Below are 19,900 nucleotides of genomic sequence, written 5' to 3'. Positions count from 1 at the left end.
TATGGGGAGGGGAGCAGCCTCTTCCGCAGGGTGAAGCGCAGCAGTGATGTGTAAGCCTGAGATCCGGGCTCTGCTAAGCCTCATGGGCAGCAGGCTACTCATCTGTGGCCTTGACCATCAGGGGCTCATCCGAGCCCTTCCAGTTGTGCCGTGGGGGCAACAGCTAGCACAGAGCCCACATCTGCTGCTGCAACCTTTCCTCCCCTCTCTGGGACAACATTGGGTGGGGGAGTCTGGTTAAAGAATCACAGAATGGCTTGGGTTGGAAGGGACCTTTAAAGGTCATCTAGTCCAACCCCCCTGCCATGAAGTAGCCCAGGCTACCCAAAGCCCCGTCCAACCTGACTTGGGGACACTTCCAGACTTGGAGCATCCACAACTTCTCTAGGCAACCCATGCCAGCACCTCACCACCCTCATCGTCCAGAATTCCTTCCTTCTATCTGATCTTCAACTAGGAGAGGATGGGTTTGATGGCCACCCCTCGCTCTATCATTACAGGCCTCGACAAAAAGTCTCTCTCCATGTTAGGTTAAGGTCTCCGCCGGAGCATTCTCCAGGCTGGACAGCCCCAACTCTCAGCCTTGCCTAGATGTAGCTGCAAAATAAGAGGGGTTTGGGGATTTGGGGGGGGGGGGGGGGGGGGGGGGGGGCGGTGGGCGGAGCCGCGGAAGGGGCGCCCAGCGCCCCTTCCGCGCCTCCGCCCCCCCCCCCCATCCCCATCCCGCCCCTCGCCCGCAGCCGCCCCGACCCAGCCGCCAGTGGCTGCGGGAAACGGGGGGGAGTTGTCCCGCCGCCCGCCCCTTCGGAGGCGCGGCCCCGGTCCCTGCTCCGAGGAGGGGAGGGACCGGCGGTAAAAAAGGGAGGGCGGCGAGAGGGGAGGCGGCAGTGAGCGCGGCAGCATCACGCAGGGCTGGGTGCCGTGTGTGTCCCCCCACCCCCTCCACGGGAACGGTGCCAGCATGGCTCTGGATTTCCTCGCGGGATGCGTCGGCGGTGAGGGCTGGGGGAGAAAAAAACATTTAAATATTAAAAAAAAAAGGGGGGGGGGGGGGATTTTTTAAAAAACAGGGAGAAATAAAAGGAGGGGGGAGAGGAGCCAGTCGCTTTTATTTTGGGAGAGGAGAACGGTGGTGGGCACGAGGGGGGGGGCGATGGGAGCGGCGGAGGGGTCCCCGGGGTTTCCCCGCCGGTGCGGGCCGACCCTCCCCGTGGCCCTGCCGCAGCGCCGGGGTTGGGACTGGGAGCGCTGGGAGGGGGCTGGCGAGGGGCAGCGGCCACGCTCACGGAGCCCGCCGACACGAAAACGGTCATTCAGGGCGGCGAGGAGGAGGAGGGAGGAGGTGCCCTCGCCTTGCTCGTCCCTGTGCATCTGCCCACGGCCTGCCGCCTTCTGCTTTCAGCGGTTGGTAAATTGTGTTCGGGAGATTAATTCTCGCGTCTTTTCGGTTGCTTGCGTTTGCTGTTCTCCTTGCCAACCTGGCAAAGAGGTTTTGGGGCTTTTTTTCCTTTCTTTCAGCTTCTTTCTGCCTCCATCCCAGTGATCCTTGCCTTGCGGGGGATGCTGCATGGTTATCTGTGCCACTGGTCTCTCCGTGCTGAACACAGTGCACATCGCTATTTTCTTCTGTGATTAGGGCTATATCTTGCTGCTGGGCTACTCCATCCTAGGCGGGTTTTGTATTTCTGCCGCGTCCTCTCAGGGGAAGGGAGGGCTGTTATCTCTCTGCCAGTGCGAGAAGGTCATAAGCGGATTGAACTTCCAGTTTTGGTTCACAGAATTAGGGAGCTGGAGGATCCCTTGCTTCAGCCAGTTCTGGTGCTTTTCGGTGCAGAATGCATGTATTCAGATCAGGCAGTGTAACTAATAGGACTGCGTGTCGAGGCCCTTTGGTGCTAGAACAAAGCAAAAGGGTTTGGTAATGCCCAGTCCTTCTGCAGGTGCTGCCGTCGCATCTGGAAAGGCTGTCGGCAGAGAGCAGGCATTTTCTTCTCCCTCGAGAGAAGCTTCTGGGTTTTCTACACTTGCAGAGAGCGGCATGTACCTGAAATATTGTGCTTTGGAGGAACTCTGTGATTTCTCCCCACTGCACTTGCCTCAGCCCGAGGCCAGGAATCACTGCTGAACATCACATTTGACGTGGCAGGCTCTACAGCCACACACTTCCCCCTCTGCCTGGGGCTCAGAAGCTTGATGGGAGTGTAAAGGCACGGGAGTGTAAAGGCACGTAGCACAGGCCTGGAGGACCGAACTGTCAATCTCTCATCTTCTGCCTTGGCAGGATGCTCGTTAGCTGGCCAGCAAGAAACGCTGCGCACTTCCACCTCGGGCTGGTGCCAGTGCTTGGGCTGCTGCAGCCCCAGACCAAGGAGGAAAACTCTGAGGCATAACCGTGGCCTTCGTTGTCTTGCAGGTGCTGCCGGAGTACTGGTCGGACACCCCTTCGACACTGTTAAGGTGGGTCGATTATAAAATACCTCTGTCTCTCGGTAGAAAAATTGAAGTTTTTCCAAGGAACAGGGGAGGAAAAAAAATCCCCAGACGCTGTAGGAGCATAAATGTGTGCTGGAAAGCTTGGAGCAACCTTCCTCAATCACTTTTTGTAGATTTGCAGTCTCCAGCTCTTGAGCAGCAAAAAAATTCTTTGTATGTATGGTTCAGCCCAGTAACACCACAAACGTTGGCCTAAACTACTACAAGTTAATGCGGGCAGTAACGTTGTATTTGAAAACACGATCTTATGTTTGACTTAATTTTGTTCAAAGCTTGTTTCTCTGCAGCTGTTTGCCACTAACTGCTACAATTTCCTCTCCTTGCGTTTATAACTCAAACCTACTTTGTTACTAGGTTGAAAATTTGTGGTTTGTTTCCCCGCCCCCTGTCAAGCTCTGCTACTTACTCCTCACGCATTAATTTGTTATGCTAGCCAAAGGGTATAAGTGGATAAAAACCCACAGTGTGAAGCTTGTCTGGGGCCTTTTTCCTCCCTTTAAGTATTGTTATATGTTTTTACAATTTTTCAAGTTAAAATTGATTTTCCTCACAGTTGCTTAGCTGTATGTATTATGCACACTAAGGGTAGCTAAGACCTGTTCAAAGATAAGATTTGATATCTCCCAAGTGCCCCACAGCCAGGGTTCCTAGGGCTCCAAGCCCATTTTTCAGAATGGGATGACAACTGAAGTCACTTTTTAGCAGCCTTAGCCAAAGTCTCATGCTGGAAGAATAGAAGAAGGGATGCCGACATGTTTCCTGCTAAATTAATACACCAGATCACTTGACTGCGGCAGACAGCATGCCACCCTCTAGAGCTATATTTGGAATACCTCTACCTTGCTGAATTTAGATACGCAAAGGGCTGATAGTGTTACCGAGGTCATCACCATATTCTGTATTCTAGCACATGGTTAATTCAAGACGCATTTTCCTACCTAGTGGATATCGGCCCTTGCCAGTCAAGTGCAAGCTGCTCAAATAGTAAAAACTGTATGTATTTTTCCCAGAGTATGGTAAATTTGACTGTTAATTGGATTGAATTCTAGTATATATTTTCAGGAATGGTATTATCCAGACTTGCACATTTTTTTGCAGTGGTACAGGGCCAGCTGTCTCTTCCTCTCACACTCACCCTGCCAAGTTTTACATGCTGACCTTACGGTGACAGGTCATTTCACTGAAGCCAGCAAAACTGCTAAAATTCTACGCTCAGACTACAGTTAAGTCTGCGTGGAGGGTTGTTCTTTATTTTTGGGTTTTTTTAGGTGGAACAGCTTCTAGTGCATGAAACTAAACATTTAAGTGTCTGCAAAACTGGGGCTCCTGTGCTAGTTCCAGCAGATGTATTAATGCAAAATAGATGTGTTTGCTTTAGAAAAAGCATCTTGCTTTACAATAGAGCAAATAATTTCTTTGCAGATGACTTTAAACACTTTATGAAATCCAGTGTGGCACTATTTGGTTTTTTATACCCATTAGAAGATATTATAAGCATTTATCTATTTTTTCTTAGAGCAAAATACTAATGTTTGTGTTATTAGCTGGCATAGTCACCACTATATGTGGTAAAACTAACAAACACTGTAACCGATCTTGAAAAAAAAAAAAGAAAACCACATTGCGTAAACTTGTGTATGTTTGTGTTAAGAATTAACTCTTTTTATAGTTCTGCAGTGTTTAAGGGGCTAGCTGGTAGTCACTTTCAACTGTAAGTTTTTAATGTAACTGAACAATGGGAAAGCTGCATAGATAAGCCAGAATTCTACTCCTGTCTTGGCTTTTAAGCTCTTTTTTTGGCCAGCGATCATGTTTCCCGAAGCGGGGAGGGGGATGGTGGGACACACAGGGAGAGATTAAGCCAGTGAAGTCACCCTGCAAAACCCACAACTGAGCTGATCTCAGAACTGGCAAACTCCTTATCCCTGGTTGTTTGATGTAATGTATAAAATTGCTTTTTTGCTTTTAACTGCCTTTACTTTCTGAGCTAGGGGCTGTCTTCATTAACAGCAAAAGTGTTACTTTGTTGTAGATGACAGATAAGCCTCATCACGGGAGAGTTACCTAGTAAGTATAGCCCAGGTGAACACTTCTGTTTCTCTCAGTCTTAATTTATTCCCAAATGTATTAGTTCAAATAAAGATCTAAAAAAACTTTTGAAGATTTTTCCCTTTTTAGTTTTAAACGGCTATGTCCCTCTTCTACAGCTATGGCATGGAGGGAGCGGGGTTTAAATATCCTTTTTTTTATTTTGGTGTTTGTTTGGTTTTTTTTTTAAATGTCAAGTCTTATTCTGAACCTGCTTTCTGGTATGCATTTCTGGCTACATACACTTCCACACAGTGCCTCTAAAACTGAATCTCAGGCACACTGTTGCTGAAGTCTTACCCACTACATATGCTTGGAGGACACTTTCGTTACTCAAACACTTATAAATCACTTATTTTGCACATTATTAAATGTTTGGGCTGTTTTGGGGGTGGTGTTGTTTTTTTTTTGCTTAGTCTTGAGTACCTTTATGCAAGTCTTTAGTGATGTGAAATCACAGCGTGTTACTATTGGACCTAAACCCTAAGTAACAGTGGTTTCCAATAATAAAGCATCAAGAATATTGGGCAATGAATAGAATAGAGGGTTAAACTTTGCATGATTCATCCTTCCTATAGTTGTACCCATTAAAAAGCCTCCTGAATATGGCATTAATGCTCACAAACGAGAGCTCCATCTGCGTTCATTGCCTTTAATGCGGGTACCCCCATGGGATCAGCACTGGGCTAAAATGAAAGAGCCCTTTTTCATTCTTAGACCTCTACTAAGGTACTAAGACTCTCTAAAGATGTTATCCTACAACAGGGCTTAATTCATTAATATTTCACAAACTATTCAGATAAAAATAGTAGGAGCTGTATGCCACTAAGAAATTCAACGTATATACAGACCATGACTAATTCTAAACCACTAAGGACAAGTGTATAGAAGAGTTAAAGCTAGAAAGTTCCTAAGCTGCAATTCTCCCAAAGCCCATGCATGTGGAAGTCCCCTGACTTCACAGCCAGGGTTTGAAACAATAGCTCTAAACTACAACTGGAGTAAAAGCTTTGTTTTGTGCAATTCTGACAGCTTGCTAAGATTTATGACTTTGCTGGTGGGTCTGCTTCTTGAGCAGTTTTAATGATCTGCCTACCCCCCAAACGTCACTTTGATTAACAAAGGGTTTATTTTCTTTGAATCCTACCATAAGCTTACTTTTAACACTAAGATGTTTTAAAACCCTGTTCCATCTTGAAAGACCCAAGGTGATGTCAGCCTCCCAATATAGCTAGCACACACTAATGTGTATGCTAAAAAGACACTGAAAACTCAAGTTTTGGTTTATGAAACAAAATAACGTGTTGTAGGAATATATAAAAAAAAATACTGAACCTGCAAATAATTTATTTTTTGCCTCAAAGAAAGCTAACCTGAATATAGAATTTTGACAAACCATGTCCCCAGGTCCTTTTCTAGACCCTTATCGTCTTACAGGTCTTTCATTGTTGTGCTGGTGGTTTTTATTACTTTAGGCAAACAATCATAAAAAGATTTTAAAGTTGAGAATCTTTCACACAGACCTGATAATATTTCGTTTTGTTCAGAATATGAGTCTTTTGAGAGAAGTTTTTTGCCCTGGGGTTGCAGCAGCAGCATTGAATGCCTGACAGGCATCTTTTCTGAGGAACATTACAGCCCTCCATGCTGGAGATCAAAGACAGATATCTAACTTTACCAACCCAGTGAAACCAATTTGTGGAGTTTATTGCAGTGTAGGGCTTTGCATGAACTAGGTAGCTTTGAGATTTTTTTTTTAAGTATGCTGAGGACAAATTAACAGGAAAAATCAGAATTGGACTTTCCCATTAAAGTTAAAAACCATCTTGGAAAAGGGCCTGTCTCCTAACATCACCAATTACAGTGACAGCTATCTGTCCAGCAGAACATACTGTTGCAGTTTTGGAAAAGTTAATTGATTACTAACGTTAAAGGCTTGAAACAGCCACACCCTCCCAAATTGTTTGTGTTCAGTAGATTAAAAAAAAAAAAAACAGACTACAATTTAAAAGGACAAGTGGCTCTTCATTCCTTCCTTTATGCAAACTAAGACATCTTCAGAGTCACTGCCCAGCTGCCTTCTGAAAAAACACCAGATCTCAGTGAAGGCTCCTAGCTCTGGTAGCCAGAAACACTATGGGTAGTGTTGTCGGAAGTTTCCATCCTTTTAAAATTATTCTTATTTCATGCTTGATTTGTAAATAATTTCTTCGTAAAATTCTATCAGGTTTGTACAGATATTCCTTAGTGTGAACAAAGGTATTCTTGGTAGCTAAAGAAAGTACTTCCTGTAGCCAGTACTGGCAAAATTCTATCTGAAATTCTAGATAATAGCGTACCCTGTTGTACTTCCACATATTGTCTTTCTAATATTCACAAGAAGTTAATAATCCTCCTCACTTCCCATTTTCACCCCAAAATTTAATTCAAAACACTTAGAGAGTATTTGTAAATTATTTTGCCACACATGGCATTCCAGTGTCCAGCCTGTGCTCTTGCATATACGTTGCTATAGCAAATCACCACATACGTACAAGACATTAGTTTACCCATTAGGGTGCTCTTGACATACAAATCAGTATCTCATACAACTTTTTATAGGTTCGTCTACAAGTTCAAAATGTAGAGAAACCTCTCTACCGTGGGACCTTCCATTGCTTTCAGTCCATCATAAAGCAAGAATCTGTAAGTACAAAATCAAAGCTTTGCATATTTTGTATCTTCATATATTTTGTATCAGAAGGGTGGGAGAGCTGTTAAGAAAACCTCACAATCATTGAAGATCAAGAGACAAGCATACTCTGAACATCACCTGACCATAGGGCAGATACTGTAGTCAGAAGTTGGCCAGAAACTTCAAGAAGATGATCACTAAGCTGAAAGTTGATATTTTGAAGTTAACTTTTAAAATAACAGGTTATTTGAACAGCTAGTTTTCTGAGAACCCAAGCAACCTGAGCAATGAGTGAAGAAATTGGTGAGATGTTTTTTCTGCTGAAGCTTGAAGACCATAACTAAAAAGGGTGGCTTTAGGCTTGTAGCTACTTAAAAAAAATAATGCATGAAATTTACCAGAAAAACTTTTCTTTGGATGGACTAAGATTATTTTCTGGATATATTCAACTATATTCTGGATATGTTCAACTATATATTTGTACTGCTAAAAATGTTTAGATGTTTGTGTCCTAGGCAGCAGTGAAATTATTATGACAAAGCAAGATGATGCCGATCTTCTGGCCACTGTTAGAAAGTTAGGGCACAAGGGAGAGCCAGAAAGGCCATGTTCTGCACAGCTCCAGGAGGTTATCAACACCACTGTTAAACCCGTTTCTTCCTTCCTTCTCCCACCAGGCTTTTGGACTCTATAAAGGCATTGGGTCACCAATGATGGGACTTACCTTCATTAACGCGCTGGTGTTTGGTGTGCAAGGCAACACGCTTCGTGCTCTTGGGAAAGACACTCCTTTAAACCAGTTCCTCGCAGGGTCAGCAGCAGGAGCTATCCAGTGCATCATCTGCTGCCCCATGGAGTTGGCAAAGACAAGAATGCAGCTTCAAGGAACAGGTGAATACAAACTAAAAACAAAGAACTACAAAAATTCTGTGGATTGTTTGATCAAAATCTACCAAAAGGAAGGGCTGAAGGGTATCAACAGGGGCATGGTCTCTACGTTCATAAGAGAGACTCCAAGCTTTGGCTTTTACTTCCTGACCTATGACTGCATGACCAGGTATTTAGGCTGTGAAGCTGAAGACAGTTACGTTATTCCCAAACTGCTGTTTTCCGGAGGGATGTCAGGAATCGTGTCCTGGCTCTCAACCTATCCCATGGACGTGATCAAATCCCGGCTTCAGGCCGATGGAGTCGGAGGCGTTGCACAATACAACGGCATTTTAGACTGCGTCAGAAAGAGTTACCGTGAAGAAGGCTGGAGGGTGTTCACGAGAGGTCTTACTTCCACACTTCTCCGTGCTTTTCCTGTCAACGCAGCTACCTTTGCTACTGTCACTGTGTTCCTAATGTATGCAAGGTCAGAAGACAACTTTCGTGAATGTGAACCAGGTCCAGTAATCCAGCAGCCTTCCAGCTTGTGAATATTACCTGTTGGTTCTCCTGATCCAAAGCCCGGCTCTTTGGATTTTTTTAAATGTAAATACTTGACCCACACAAGTGTGGGTGTAAATGTATGCTATCTGTATAAAGAATTCCTAAATGTGTCAAATTGAGCTTTCATCTCATTACTTGTATAAACAGCATATTGCCTTGTGAAGGACTTTGTATCTAGTAGTATCCAAGTAAGATGGGGACCTGCCTTTAGAAATTACTGTACAGTTACTGTTGCAGCTCCATAAGAAGGTCTGGAGAATGTCATAGTACCAGAAATCAGGTTTTCTTCCATTCATGTTCTGCATGATCGAGTTAAGTTCAATGCAGAAATGTTTTCAGAAAGGAAGTACTCTTTTTGTGTGTAACAGGAGTAAGCATAGTCCTCTCAGGTGAAGTAGGGGGAGGAAATTAAATGTTAAGAGGCATTTTGCAGGTAACCCTGAACTGTTTAAGACATGGACTAGCATTCAGCTAGCCACGTGTTTCACTTTTCCTCTGTGTTTATACGTCGGTGGGTTTAGTAGCAACTTTGTCATACCGGTTTGTTAACCATACACACTCATTCCTTTAAATATCAAGGCTTGTAAGGATTTAAGGAAACTCAAAACTAGTAAGATTGACGTTATTTGCCTTCACCACTATTTCTCGTTTGGTGGGTGCATGGATTGCATTGACTAGATCCAACCGCAGTAGACTTTGTTCTCTGAAGTTAATGCAACTTTGCGCCACTTCTCCCAACATGCGCCATAGCAGCCAGTGATGTACAGAAGTCAAAGTCCTACCTGTGGTATTGCACAAAACGTTCATGGGTGCAACGGTAACTTAGCAGCTTGAAGTACTGTAGAAATATGTATGTCTTTAGAACTGGAGGTTTCATTCCTTTCCAGACAATAGGGGTGCAAGTGTCTGAAACGGTTGGTGTTCAGTACACTTGCATTATGAATTTAAACCATACTGATTTTTATGTATTTAGTTACAGTGCTACTGGGAAGATGACTGAAAAGGGTTTTGGAGAATTTTCTTAGGTTAGTCTGCTGTGATTTGCTTTTAGCAGCCTGTTGAAGAGGGATTCTGTTAGTCAAAGAGCTATAAACAGTTCTTTAAGATTTGGAATAAGAACTACACATATTTTGCACAGATAGCCAGGAGGAAGGAGTGCACATGTGAGGGATGTTCTCAAAAGTAGCAAGCTAGTTCACTAAGTACAACTTGTTACACTTTTGGTTGGGACAAGTGCAATGTGTCTAATTTATCTGAATTTTCTAAGGAAACCTTATTTCATAGCATTTTGCACTGTAACAAAATATGCTGGAGAAACCTGTAAAACTGGTATGTCTTTTTATACCTTGGAGGTATGTTGGATGTTTTAGTGCCTACTTGCACTGAAATTCAAATTGAATGTTAAATCTGTCTACCAAGCTGCATATGCACAACAACTCACAGCAAAGACCATTTACACCTTTGTACTGTAGTCTGTAATTCTTGTGTATAAAATTGAGGGAATAAATTTTTTTTAAATTTTGACTTCGGTTCTTTCAATTTTCTTACGTTTCACTCAGATGCTCCCTTGGGTTAAATCTACCTTGCAAGAGGGTGCGGTGTCTGGCTTTTGCCTGAAGAGACTCGTTCCCTGTCCACCTTCCATCCACTGCCAGCAAGGGCAGCACCTTGCTCTGGCTTAGAGCGTATCAGTTCGCTGGAGAAGGGAAGTTGCCGGAGCTCACTCCTTCAAACTCATCTTCTCACAGAGTAACTCCCGTGAAGATATTCTACCTACCAAGAGAACAATCCTGCTTTTAGAGCTAGAGAGCTGGCAGCATGCTTGGACCCCTCATCATCTTTGAGAGGTCCTGGAGGACAGGAGAGGTGCCCGAGGACTGGAGAAAGGCCAGTGTCACTCCAATCTTCAAAAAGGGCAAGAAGGAGGACCCAGGGAACTACAGGATGGTCAGCCTCACCTCCATCCCAGGAAAGGTGATGGAGCAGCTTATCCTGGAGGCCATCATCAAGCAAGTGGAGGAAAAGAAGGTTATCAGGAGTAGTCAGCATGGATTCACCAAGGGGAAATCATGCCTGACCAATCTGATAGCTTTCTATGATGACGTGACTGGCTGGGTAGACGAAGGGAGAGCCATGGATGTTGTCTACCTAGACTTCAGCAAGGCTTTCGACACAGTCTCCCATGATATCCTCCTAGGGAAGCTCAGGAAGTGTGGGCTGGATGAGTGGTCGGTGAAGTGGACTGAGAACTGGCTGAATGGCAGAACTCAGAGGGTTGTCATCAGCGGCGCTGAGTCTAGTTGGAGGCCGGTAACTAGTGGTGTCCCCCGGGGGTCAGTACTGGGCCCAGTCTTGTTTAACTTCTTCATCAATGACCTGGATGAAGAGTTAGAATGTACCCTCAGCAAGTTTGCTGATGACACCAAACTGGGAGGAGTAGTAGATACACCAGAAGGCTCTGCTGCCATTCAGCGTGACCTGGATAGGCTGGAAAGTTGGGCAGAGAGGAACCTGATGAGGTTCAACAAAGGCAAATGCAGGGTCCTGCACCTGGGGAGGAACAACCCCATGCATTAGTACAGGCTTGGGGTGGACCTGCTGGAGAGCAGCTCTGTGGAGAGGGACCTGGGTGTCCGGGTGGACGACAGGTTAACCATGAGCCAGCAGTGTGCCCTGGCTGCCAAGAAGGCCAATGGGATCCTGGGGTGCATCAAGAAGAGTGTGGCCAGTAGGACGAGAGAGATTCTCCTTCCCCTCTACACTGCCCTAGTGAGGCCCCATCTGGAGTACTCTGTCCAGTTCTGGGCTCCCCAGTTCAAGAAAGATGAAGAGCTACTGGAGAGAGTCCAGCGGAGGGCTACAAGGATGATGAGGGGACTGGAACATCTCCCCTGTGAGGAGAGGCTGAGGGAGCTGGGCTTGTTCAGCCTGGAGAAGAGAAGGCTGCGAGGGGACCTAATAAATGCTTATAAATATCTGAAGGGTGGGTGTCAGGAGGATGGGGCCAAGCTCTTTTCAGTGGTGTCCAGCAACAGGACAAGGGGCAATGGGCACAAACTGAGGCACAGGAAGTTCCGTCTGAACATGAGGAAGAACTTCTTCCCTCTGAGGGTGACGGAGCACTGGAACAGGCTGCCCAGGGAGGTTGTGGAGTCTTCTTCTCTGGAGATATTCAAGACCCACCTGGACAAGGTCCTGTGCAGCCTGCTGTAGGTGACCCTGCTTCGGCAGGAGGGTTGGACTAGATGACCCCCAGAGGTCCCTTCCAACCCCTACCATTCTGTGATTCTGTGATTCATATTCTCCATTTACTTGATCAGTGCTGATCAGCACCGAGGCTGCACAACTGCGGAAGACAAGTTTAGGGTCCCTGCAGAGTCACATCAGAATCAAGAATGAGAATCAAGTCTGCCAACAGCACTGTTCATACGTGAATCAGAACAATGCTTGTCTCCAAGATGCACAAGTTCAGCAAAAAGCTTTGTAAGTTGTAGGTTTTTTTGCATTTAGACAGTGCAACCAGCCCACAAAGAGCATCAACATTCCAAATAAAAAGCCACACGGGAAAAGCAGGATGATGGGTGTTATGGGCTATGAAAAAGACCTCTCATTGCTGATGAGAGGTTATTTCAGGTACTGGCTCTGCTAATTCATCTTCTTAAAGGGTAGATACACAGGACCAAAAGAAACTCCGTCAAGCATCAGTTTGCTAGCTCAGAAGAGGCAAAGGCCACCACTTCACCTAACCATGACCGGGGGCAGTTCCATTCAAGCACCTTGTGTTCTCTCACCAGGAGCAACACCCTTGACATACGGCACAGAAACAAATACTTGGAATAAGCAAACAGTTCCTCCCTAAACAACAGTATCATCATCACAGCAGAAAGGGCTACACAATGTTTTACTTGCAGTGTTTACTAAAACATTTTCTCCAGAAATTCAGCCATCTGGAAGTTAAATAATCAGTAGCAGGCACTGGAGGTTACTCAACAAGCCTAAGAGCAAGATATAAGCCAGCTTTCGGCCTAGTCTGATCTCAGTTTCTTGAAACCTGTGTGACTCCAAACTGTGAAATCAAACTAGACAATTGGCCTCAGCCTTTTTAAACATGATTCAGTTCCTTCCTGCTAGATTTTTGATACGGCAGAGCATCAGCCAAGCCGGACAGAACTGTGCTCTGCCTCCCCAGATCCTGAGACTGGGTAGGAGATGCTCTATTAATCACAGAATCACAGAATGCTTTGGGTTGGCAGGGACCTTTAGGGGTCATCTAGCCCAACCCCCCTGCAGTGAGCAGGGACATCTTTAACTAGACCAGGTTACTCAGAGCCCCGTCCAGCCTGGCCTTGAATGTTTCCAGGGATGGGGCATCAACCACCTCTCTGGGCAACCTGTGCCAGTGTCTCACCACCCTCACGGTAAAAAATTTTTTCCTTATCTCCAGTCTAGATCTACACTCCCTTAATTTAAAGCCATTACTCCTTGTCCTATCACAACAGGTCTTGCTAAAAAGATTGTCCCCATCTTTCCTACAGGCCCTTTCAGGTACTGAAAGGCTGCTACAAGGTCTCCCCGCAGCCTTCTCTTCTCCAGGCTGAACAGCCCCAACTCTCTCAGCCTTTCCTCATAGAAAAGGTGTTTCATCCCTTGGGTCATTTTTGTGGCCTCCTCTGGCCCCGCTCCAACAGGCCCATGTCTTTCCTGTGCAGGGGGCTCCAGAGCTGGATGCAGGACTTCAGGTGGGGTCTCAGCAGAGGGGAGCAGAGGAGCAGAATCCCCTCCCTCGACCTGCTGGCCATGCTGCTTGTGATGCAGCCCAGCATACGGCTGGCCTTCTGGTGGCTCGTGTCCAGCTTTTCATCCACCAGTGCTCCAGCAATGCCCCAACAGCCGAAGGGAGTAAGAAGGTAAAACTCACTGAAAGTAAAACTCGCCTACCACCAAGGCCCCACGCTCTGCTCCTTTTGACTCACCCTGCCAGTGGCTGGGTCACACCAGTGTTACAAGTCACAGCCACAAACACACTCGGTTGGGACAAGAAGGGAAAAAAGCACCCATGTACAACCCTTCCAAGTTATAAAGAAGTTACTTTAGTGAAACTACTGGGTGAAATTCAGTTCGTTTATCATGTCTGCAGCCATAACAAGACAGTACTCATTGGCAGTTTTGTCCTCTCTTTCTTGCCTTTCTCTGCATACAGCTTTTTTACGGTTCACATGAAAAAGTAGCAAGATGTTCAAGGGATGAAAAACTGTACATCACAGGTGGCAGACTGTGAAAGTTACTAAGACCTAAGCGTAAAAAGTTGACCTTGCAAACAAGAGATGTGTTTGTTCTTTGAAATTAAATATATTTACTATTATGCTGGAAAAACAGGTGTTAACAGATGTTGTTAGCCAGACTTTTGATCTGTGGATAGTTAAAGAACAACTTCAAGCCCAGCAGTGTGCCAAAAACCATTAGATTAGCAGAAGGTGCAGTTAAACCCCTCTTCTGCGAGAAAACAAGCCAGAGCAAAGAGAATCTTCCTCAAGACAATGTGCCATAGCAAACAGCCCAGCCACGGGGACAGACGAAAGATCTCGGGGACTATGTGGCTCTGGGAGGCACAGCAAGAGAGCAGGGAACCAGAGAACTTCCTGGGCCAAACCTAGGGGAGGTCGGCTTTGAGATCATGAGGAAGCAATTTATGCATGTTCAGGGGCAGTGGGAGAGGAAAGCAGAGGAAAATAAGCCATTGTCATCTTCCCAGTGCAACTGCTCTGCAATTTTTGTACTAGTTACACTAATTACAACAATGGTTTTCACTAACAGAGAAAAAATATATTAGTGGCATAATATGCACAATAATATGATATACAGTAAAATCTGGTCTACTTCTAGGTTATTATCAAGTTTTAACTGATTTGACCTAGAATGTGATTTTAAGCTATACAGTTTCATCAATAAACTGAAAGCAAGCAAAGCAAGTTCTGCAGTAAAAAACACTACCATACACACTGATATAAATGGAAGAAAGGTAAGTTCTGTGAACACTAGAACATTCTTGAGGTCTATAAAACTTTACATTTAACACAGTTAAACAGCTTCTTTATATGGTTATACTTTATCATGACTGCTTTTTCTTACTGAAAGAAACCCTCTGTGTTTTTCACTAACACTAAAACAGAGCCACACCATTTCAACCATATCCATGTGTCAATAGAGGAAATACTAAAATCATAATGAAGCTTGACCTCATGGTCTGCACTGTTTCCTAAATATATCAAAATAGTAATAACTGTTGCTATAGTAATTTGACTTGGCTAGACTAAAGGTGGTATGAAAGAAAATTAGTATTTTTTTTCCGGGATCTGATCTAGTTGTCTTAAGCAGAGATTTATCCTAGATCAGGTATAAATTGTTGCAATCAATGAGGCCACATACCTTCTTCCTTGTCTACTGTCCTATTTTCACCCAACAAAGAATCTACAACAGATAATTCTCAAACAGTCCAGTAATAAAGTTCAAGCTTTTTAACTGCAATTAAATTAGGAGGTAAAAGTAAAAAAAACTCTCTTACCCTTAATTTCTTCCAGGCAGATACCTGTTTCCCTTCCAGTTCATAACTGAGAGACTTTACATTTTCATTTCACACTCTGGAAAACACATGGATGAAATCCTCTATCCCTAACCTATGCAACAGGAAAGAATAAAAACACACACACCCACAACAGGAAAACCTGAAGACCTGCCACGGTAGCATTCCTCACAACCCGTTTCCAAACCATACACATTTATATGCCCTTTCAACCTATGGGAGTCATTGGATTCACATAAATCCATTGGAGGTTCAGTCAAAGCACAGCTTAAGATTGATGATTAAAAGATTCTATATCCAAAAGCCAAATCTTCTGCGTTGCTGAGAAAAAAGAAATGTGTTGAAAAAGAAATCAAAACATGAACTGCATGATGCCCCAGGTGTGAGGCAGTCAAAAACTCTGCAAGGCAAAGTTGCAGCTGGCAAGGTTAGTGCTGCCCTTGGCAAGCATCTTGCAGCTCTGAAGGACAGCTGACTTCATGAGCCCTAATACTCACTAACTGGTAAGACAGAGCTTTCTACAGATTTGTTTTGCAATCAATTGCCGAGATGAGCTTTAGCTGAAGTACATTACGACATCCAGTCACCACGCTTTTTGGTGTATGGATTTTCCACTATTTAACAAGGAGTCCATCTTATGCCTCAGTCTTTATCTGCTCCATGATTAATCTGAAAGATCTACCTCTTATTCACAAGCAACATCCCTCTGAAATACACCTTTGCTGTGGGCCTGCACCAGAGAGAGAACCAGTTTACTTGAAATCTTTGGTTCCCTAAATAGCAGCAATGCAGGGGTCTGACGCGACATCTGTCCTACAGTCTCTGCAATGGCCTTGCAAACATTATGAGCAGCAACACACTGAAGGAAAGCCAAATGGCAAGCATCTAACTGCCTCAGGTGAGCTTAGGCTTTCTAGGAAGCCACTGCTCAAGTGAAGCAGTGGTGTTTTACATGTCTATCAGCTAACCAAAATAGCCACTTACACTTCAAAGCATGTTCATTAACACTACATGTCATTAGATTCCCATGTTTCTCTTTAAAGATATTTGGTATTAATATTGGATGTAGGAACACCCTAAAAATATATGTTCTCTGTCACAAAGCTTTTATTTCCTGTCTTTATTTTCATTGCCTTGCTGGTGCTTTTTACAAACGTGCAAGTACACTCAGGAGTCTCAGAAATCAGCAGTTGTACTTCTTATTCTTCTACAGTGGTGTGTGGGAAGCTTGCTCTGTGACCCTGGCACGTTCCACGTCTGTCCAGGTCCACTGAACCCCAGTGGACACCCTACGCATGCTTGACCTCACCGGGGCACCGTGACACTCAGCTGTTCTGCCTGCTGCTCACGCAGTGCAAGCTGGTAATTCACTGCCATCTCCAGGCAAGCTGTTATTCAACAGTATCCGTACAGACTCCACTCAGGCATTGACACAGACACTACCTAGTATCAGCCCAGTTAGAGAGAAATAACACTTAAACCTACAAGAATATTTAACATAGAAAACGTTACAAGAAAAGCATCCAAACGTCCTGCAAGGACCCCACAGACTCACTGTCCCTTTCCCTCCCTCCCAAAATTGACCAACATTTCTACAGAACTTCAGGTTTGCTCCTGAAGAGAGCTTCAAGTTTACACCGGAACCTGGTGAGAACGGCAGGTCACAAGAGGGAATTACATCCACACTGTAACATGCAATAGAACGAATGGTATCCAACCAGCATCCAACCTTACAGCTCTTCTGTCAGAAAAAAAAAAAAAAATAACAGAAGACTTACGTAAACCCTGAAACTGAAGTTGTCCAAAAAAGTTGCTATAAGCTATCTTTTTCATTTGCCTACAGCGAAATGGTGGTTTTCCCCTACTTTACGGGAAGTCAGGACCTGAAAAATTAACACGAACTCTTACACTGCATCTGATGTGCTTTCACCAAAAGGAAATTCAGTATTTTTCAGACTACTTCCTGAGCAACAAAGGGACTGAAAAAAATTCTAAGGAGAACAGCCTTAATAATACAGGATTGTGAGTACACAAACTTGCCTAAGGTGGTTTATTTTAGGCAGAGAATGAAATTCAGTGAAGGACCACTTACCCTACAAAATGAAGCCGGTAGCCATCCAGGTGGCATTTAAGCATTGCTATGAAGCCATCCTCAGACTATTAGTCTTTTGGCAACTTGATTCTAGATCAATTCATATGATCGAAATGAACACTGCACCTCACGATAATGCAAGATCACACATAGTACTTTGTTGGTACCTTTACAGGTCACTGTGTAGATGTTTCTGCTTGTTATTTTCTACAGCAGGGCTCACACCCTCTTCGCAAATCAGGCTGATACAAGAAACCTTTTCACTCTTCCCACAGGAAGTACTACTTTTTAACTATTACATTTACACAACTATGAGCAACCGTACTGGTCCCAAGCCCGGCTTTTATTTTTTTTTCTGCCTGCAACATTTACACTCAACATCCAGTTTTGAAATCCACTCCAAGTTTGGAAGCTTTTAAAGGACCTTTGATTTCTCCATAGCTCTAAGCAATGCAGGGGCATTACTGCAGTTACTAAGAAGTCAAAGCTTAATGTTGACACAAACACTGTTTACTTCCCCCTCCTTCTCAAGCCACGGCAGCACAGACTTAAGAAAGGTGCTGTACAGATGGAAAACTATTCCAAAGTGCCATGATTACAGAACAATTGATCAATCAACGCCAGTAACTGCTACCATTTGACTGATTCTAGACTTCCTAGACCGATTTGTCTAACAGCCCTGACATAAATACCAATTTTTCTCCACTTCGAGGCATTAAGGAACTGCATTTTGAAGATTGCTATTCAGCACATACTGTCCTCGAGTTTCTCCATCTTAACTGAGTAGAAAGACTCAGTCTGATCAGTTTTTCCAAAGCACGCACTGATAAAACGTCCTGTGAACACCTTGGGCCAGGTGATGACCAAGTGGATACACCTATTACCCCCACTGCCATTCCTCTTCATCTAGCATTTTGAAGGGAGTAGCTCTCTTCAAACATTTTAAAGCCTCAGTAATTTTGCCATTTCTGTTAACTATTGCTTCTTTTGCTTTTTACTTACTGTGGAATTCGGAGAGGGAAAGGATCTCTGTCTGCCTTTAAAGCTATATTACTGCTGACAAGCTATGTTGTTAGAATGTTGCTTAGCGTTTGGCTTTGGTGATTGACAGTTTGTGGCCACTGCAGGGTAGGGGGGGAGTCAAGTTCCACTCTCCAATTCAACAGTGAACCTCTTCAAGAAGATAACTACAATCGAGCGCAAGCTCAGCTGAAGTCCTGGCATTCCATTTCATTAAGAATTTATTCACTTAGTTTTTCAAATCTGAACCTACGCTTCTCCGACAATCTTTCCAAGAAAAACAATCTCCACAAGTAACAGGTATTTAATTTGTCCTGTATTTAAAGCAGGACCTATTGCTACTGGCAGGCCATAAACAGACACCGCTAGAAAAGTCTATAGTCAGTTCTACCTTTTAAAAAATGGTCTGAGTCCAAAAGACACACACCTACAGAATTTGTCTCCTTCCATTTTGACAGTAGGAGAACCAGATAAGCTAATATGAAGTGTAAGACCAAACAAGCAGTACAACAGACATGATGAGTAAGCACTAAAATCTTTTTCCAGCTTTAAAACCACTGGCTACATTTCCCCCACCCCTCAGACTCTCCTCCTCTTACCTGAACTTGTTCACAAATTCATGGTATAATGCAGGAACTTGTTGACAGTGGGCTGGCAACGGCGGTTTTGAAGTCAACTCTGCTGCTATGCTCAAACCCTGTAATGTCTTCACTGAAAATCCATAAGAACTCTGGAATCAACTAAGTACGATGCTTTAAGAACAAGATGTGCCAATTATACTTCAAAAGCTTAAATAACTTACAGAAGCTGCTCAATACAAGTATTTATTCATACCCAATATGGAATTAACTAGTTATGAAGCAAGATCTTTCATGCTACTAAGTGCTGCTGCTTACACTCAGGAGTGTATCGAATACTCCTGATTTGAGGCCTCGATGAAAATTTTTCAGACCTCTCTCTGTAATCAGATGCAATATAACTTAGGGCAATACAAATTTCAATTCCCAGTTAATCCTCAAATCAATATTTAACATAAATAATCTAGTCTCAAATGTTCAAGGATGAAGTACTGACACCATCAAGGAATCTCTTTACCTCGCAATTCAATAAAACAGGTACCACTTTGTGACACAGGAAAGCAAACTTTTGCGCAAGCCTCACACCATCACATATGCTGTTGAAAAAAAAAAAAGTAAGGTCAGTTAGAACTATACTGAACTGATTTTATTTCCTTCCAAAAAGGACAGACACTAATTTAACTGTATACAGAATTTAATTTAACTATAACTATACAAGTTTCAGTATATTGTCCTGTTCAAGAATTGTTTACATGTATATAAAAAAAAATACTGCCAAAATTCGAATGCACACTTTACAATTAAATGCCCCATCTTTCTCTCTACCCCTAATAACCTCAGACTAGAGCTGCAGTGTTCAGATTAACTTATGTATGGATGAAAATTCTCTTGGTCTTAAGTGTAGCTTCCTTATTATCCATGTTTTTTCCACTACCACCAAA

General features: G+C 43.8%; 1 protein-coding gene across 2 annotated transcripts; it reads left to right on the top strand.

The window, feature by feature from the left end:
* Window positions 1–862: 862 nt before the first annotated feature.
* SLC25A29 (solute carrier family 25 member 29) lies at window positions 863–10,213 on the top strand. Of its 2 annotated transcripts, none has more exons than XM_075426455.1 (4): window positions 863–995; window positions 2,414–4,560; window positions 7,183–7,266; window positions 7,933–10,213. In XM_075426455.1, the coding sequence occupies exon 4, from the start codon at window positions 7,966–7,968 to the stop codon at window positions 8,674–8,676; it is 711 nt and encodes a 236-aa protein (XP_075282570.1). In that variant the 5' UTR covers window positions 863–995; window positions 2,414–4,560; window positions 7,183–7,266; window positions 7,933–7,965; the 3' UTR covers window positions 8,677–10,213. The 2 variants fall into 2 exon arrangements, with proteins under 2 accessions (XP_075282570.1, XP_075282571.1); XM_075426456.1 differs by having other exon boundaries at window positions 872–995; window positions 2,414–2,457.
* The last annotated feature ends 9,687 nt before the right edge of the window (window positions 10,214–19,900 follow it).

Source organism: Opisthocomus hoazin, chromosome 7, assembly GCF_030867145.1.
Source record: "Opisthocomus hoazin isolate bOpiHoa1 chromosome 7, bOpiHoa1.hap1, whole genome shotgun sequence".
Taxonomy (NCBI): Eukaryota; Metazoa; Chordata; class Aves; order Opisthocomiformes; family Opisthocomidae; genus Opisthocomus; species Opisthocomus hoazin.
Note: the sequence above shows the minus strand (reverse complement) of the source record. Positions and strands in the feature narration are given on the sequence as shown.

Coding starts and splice junctions, on each gene's coding strand:
- SLC25A29 (XM_075426456.1), top strand. CDS start 962: ATGGCTCTGGATTTCCTCGCGGGATGCGTCGGCG. Junction 2,458..7,182: donor ACCCCTTCGACACTGTTAAG/GTGGGTCGATTA, acceptor AACTTTTTATAG/GTTCGTCTACAAGTTCAAAA. Junction 7,267..7,932: donor CCATCATAAAGCAAGAATCT/GTAAGTACAAAA, acceptor TTCTCCCACCAG/GCTTTTGGACTCTATAAAGG.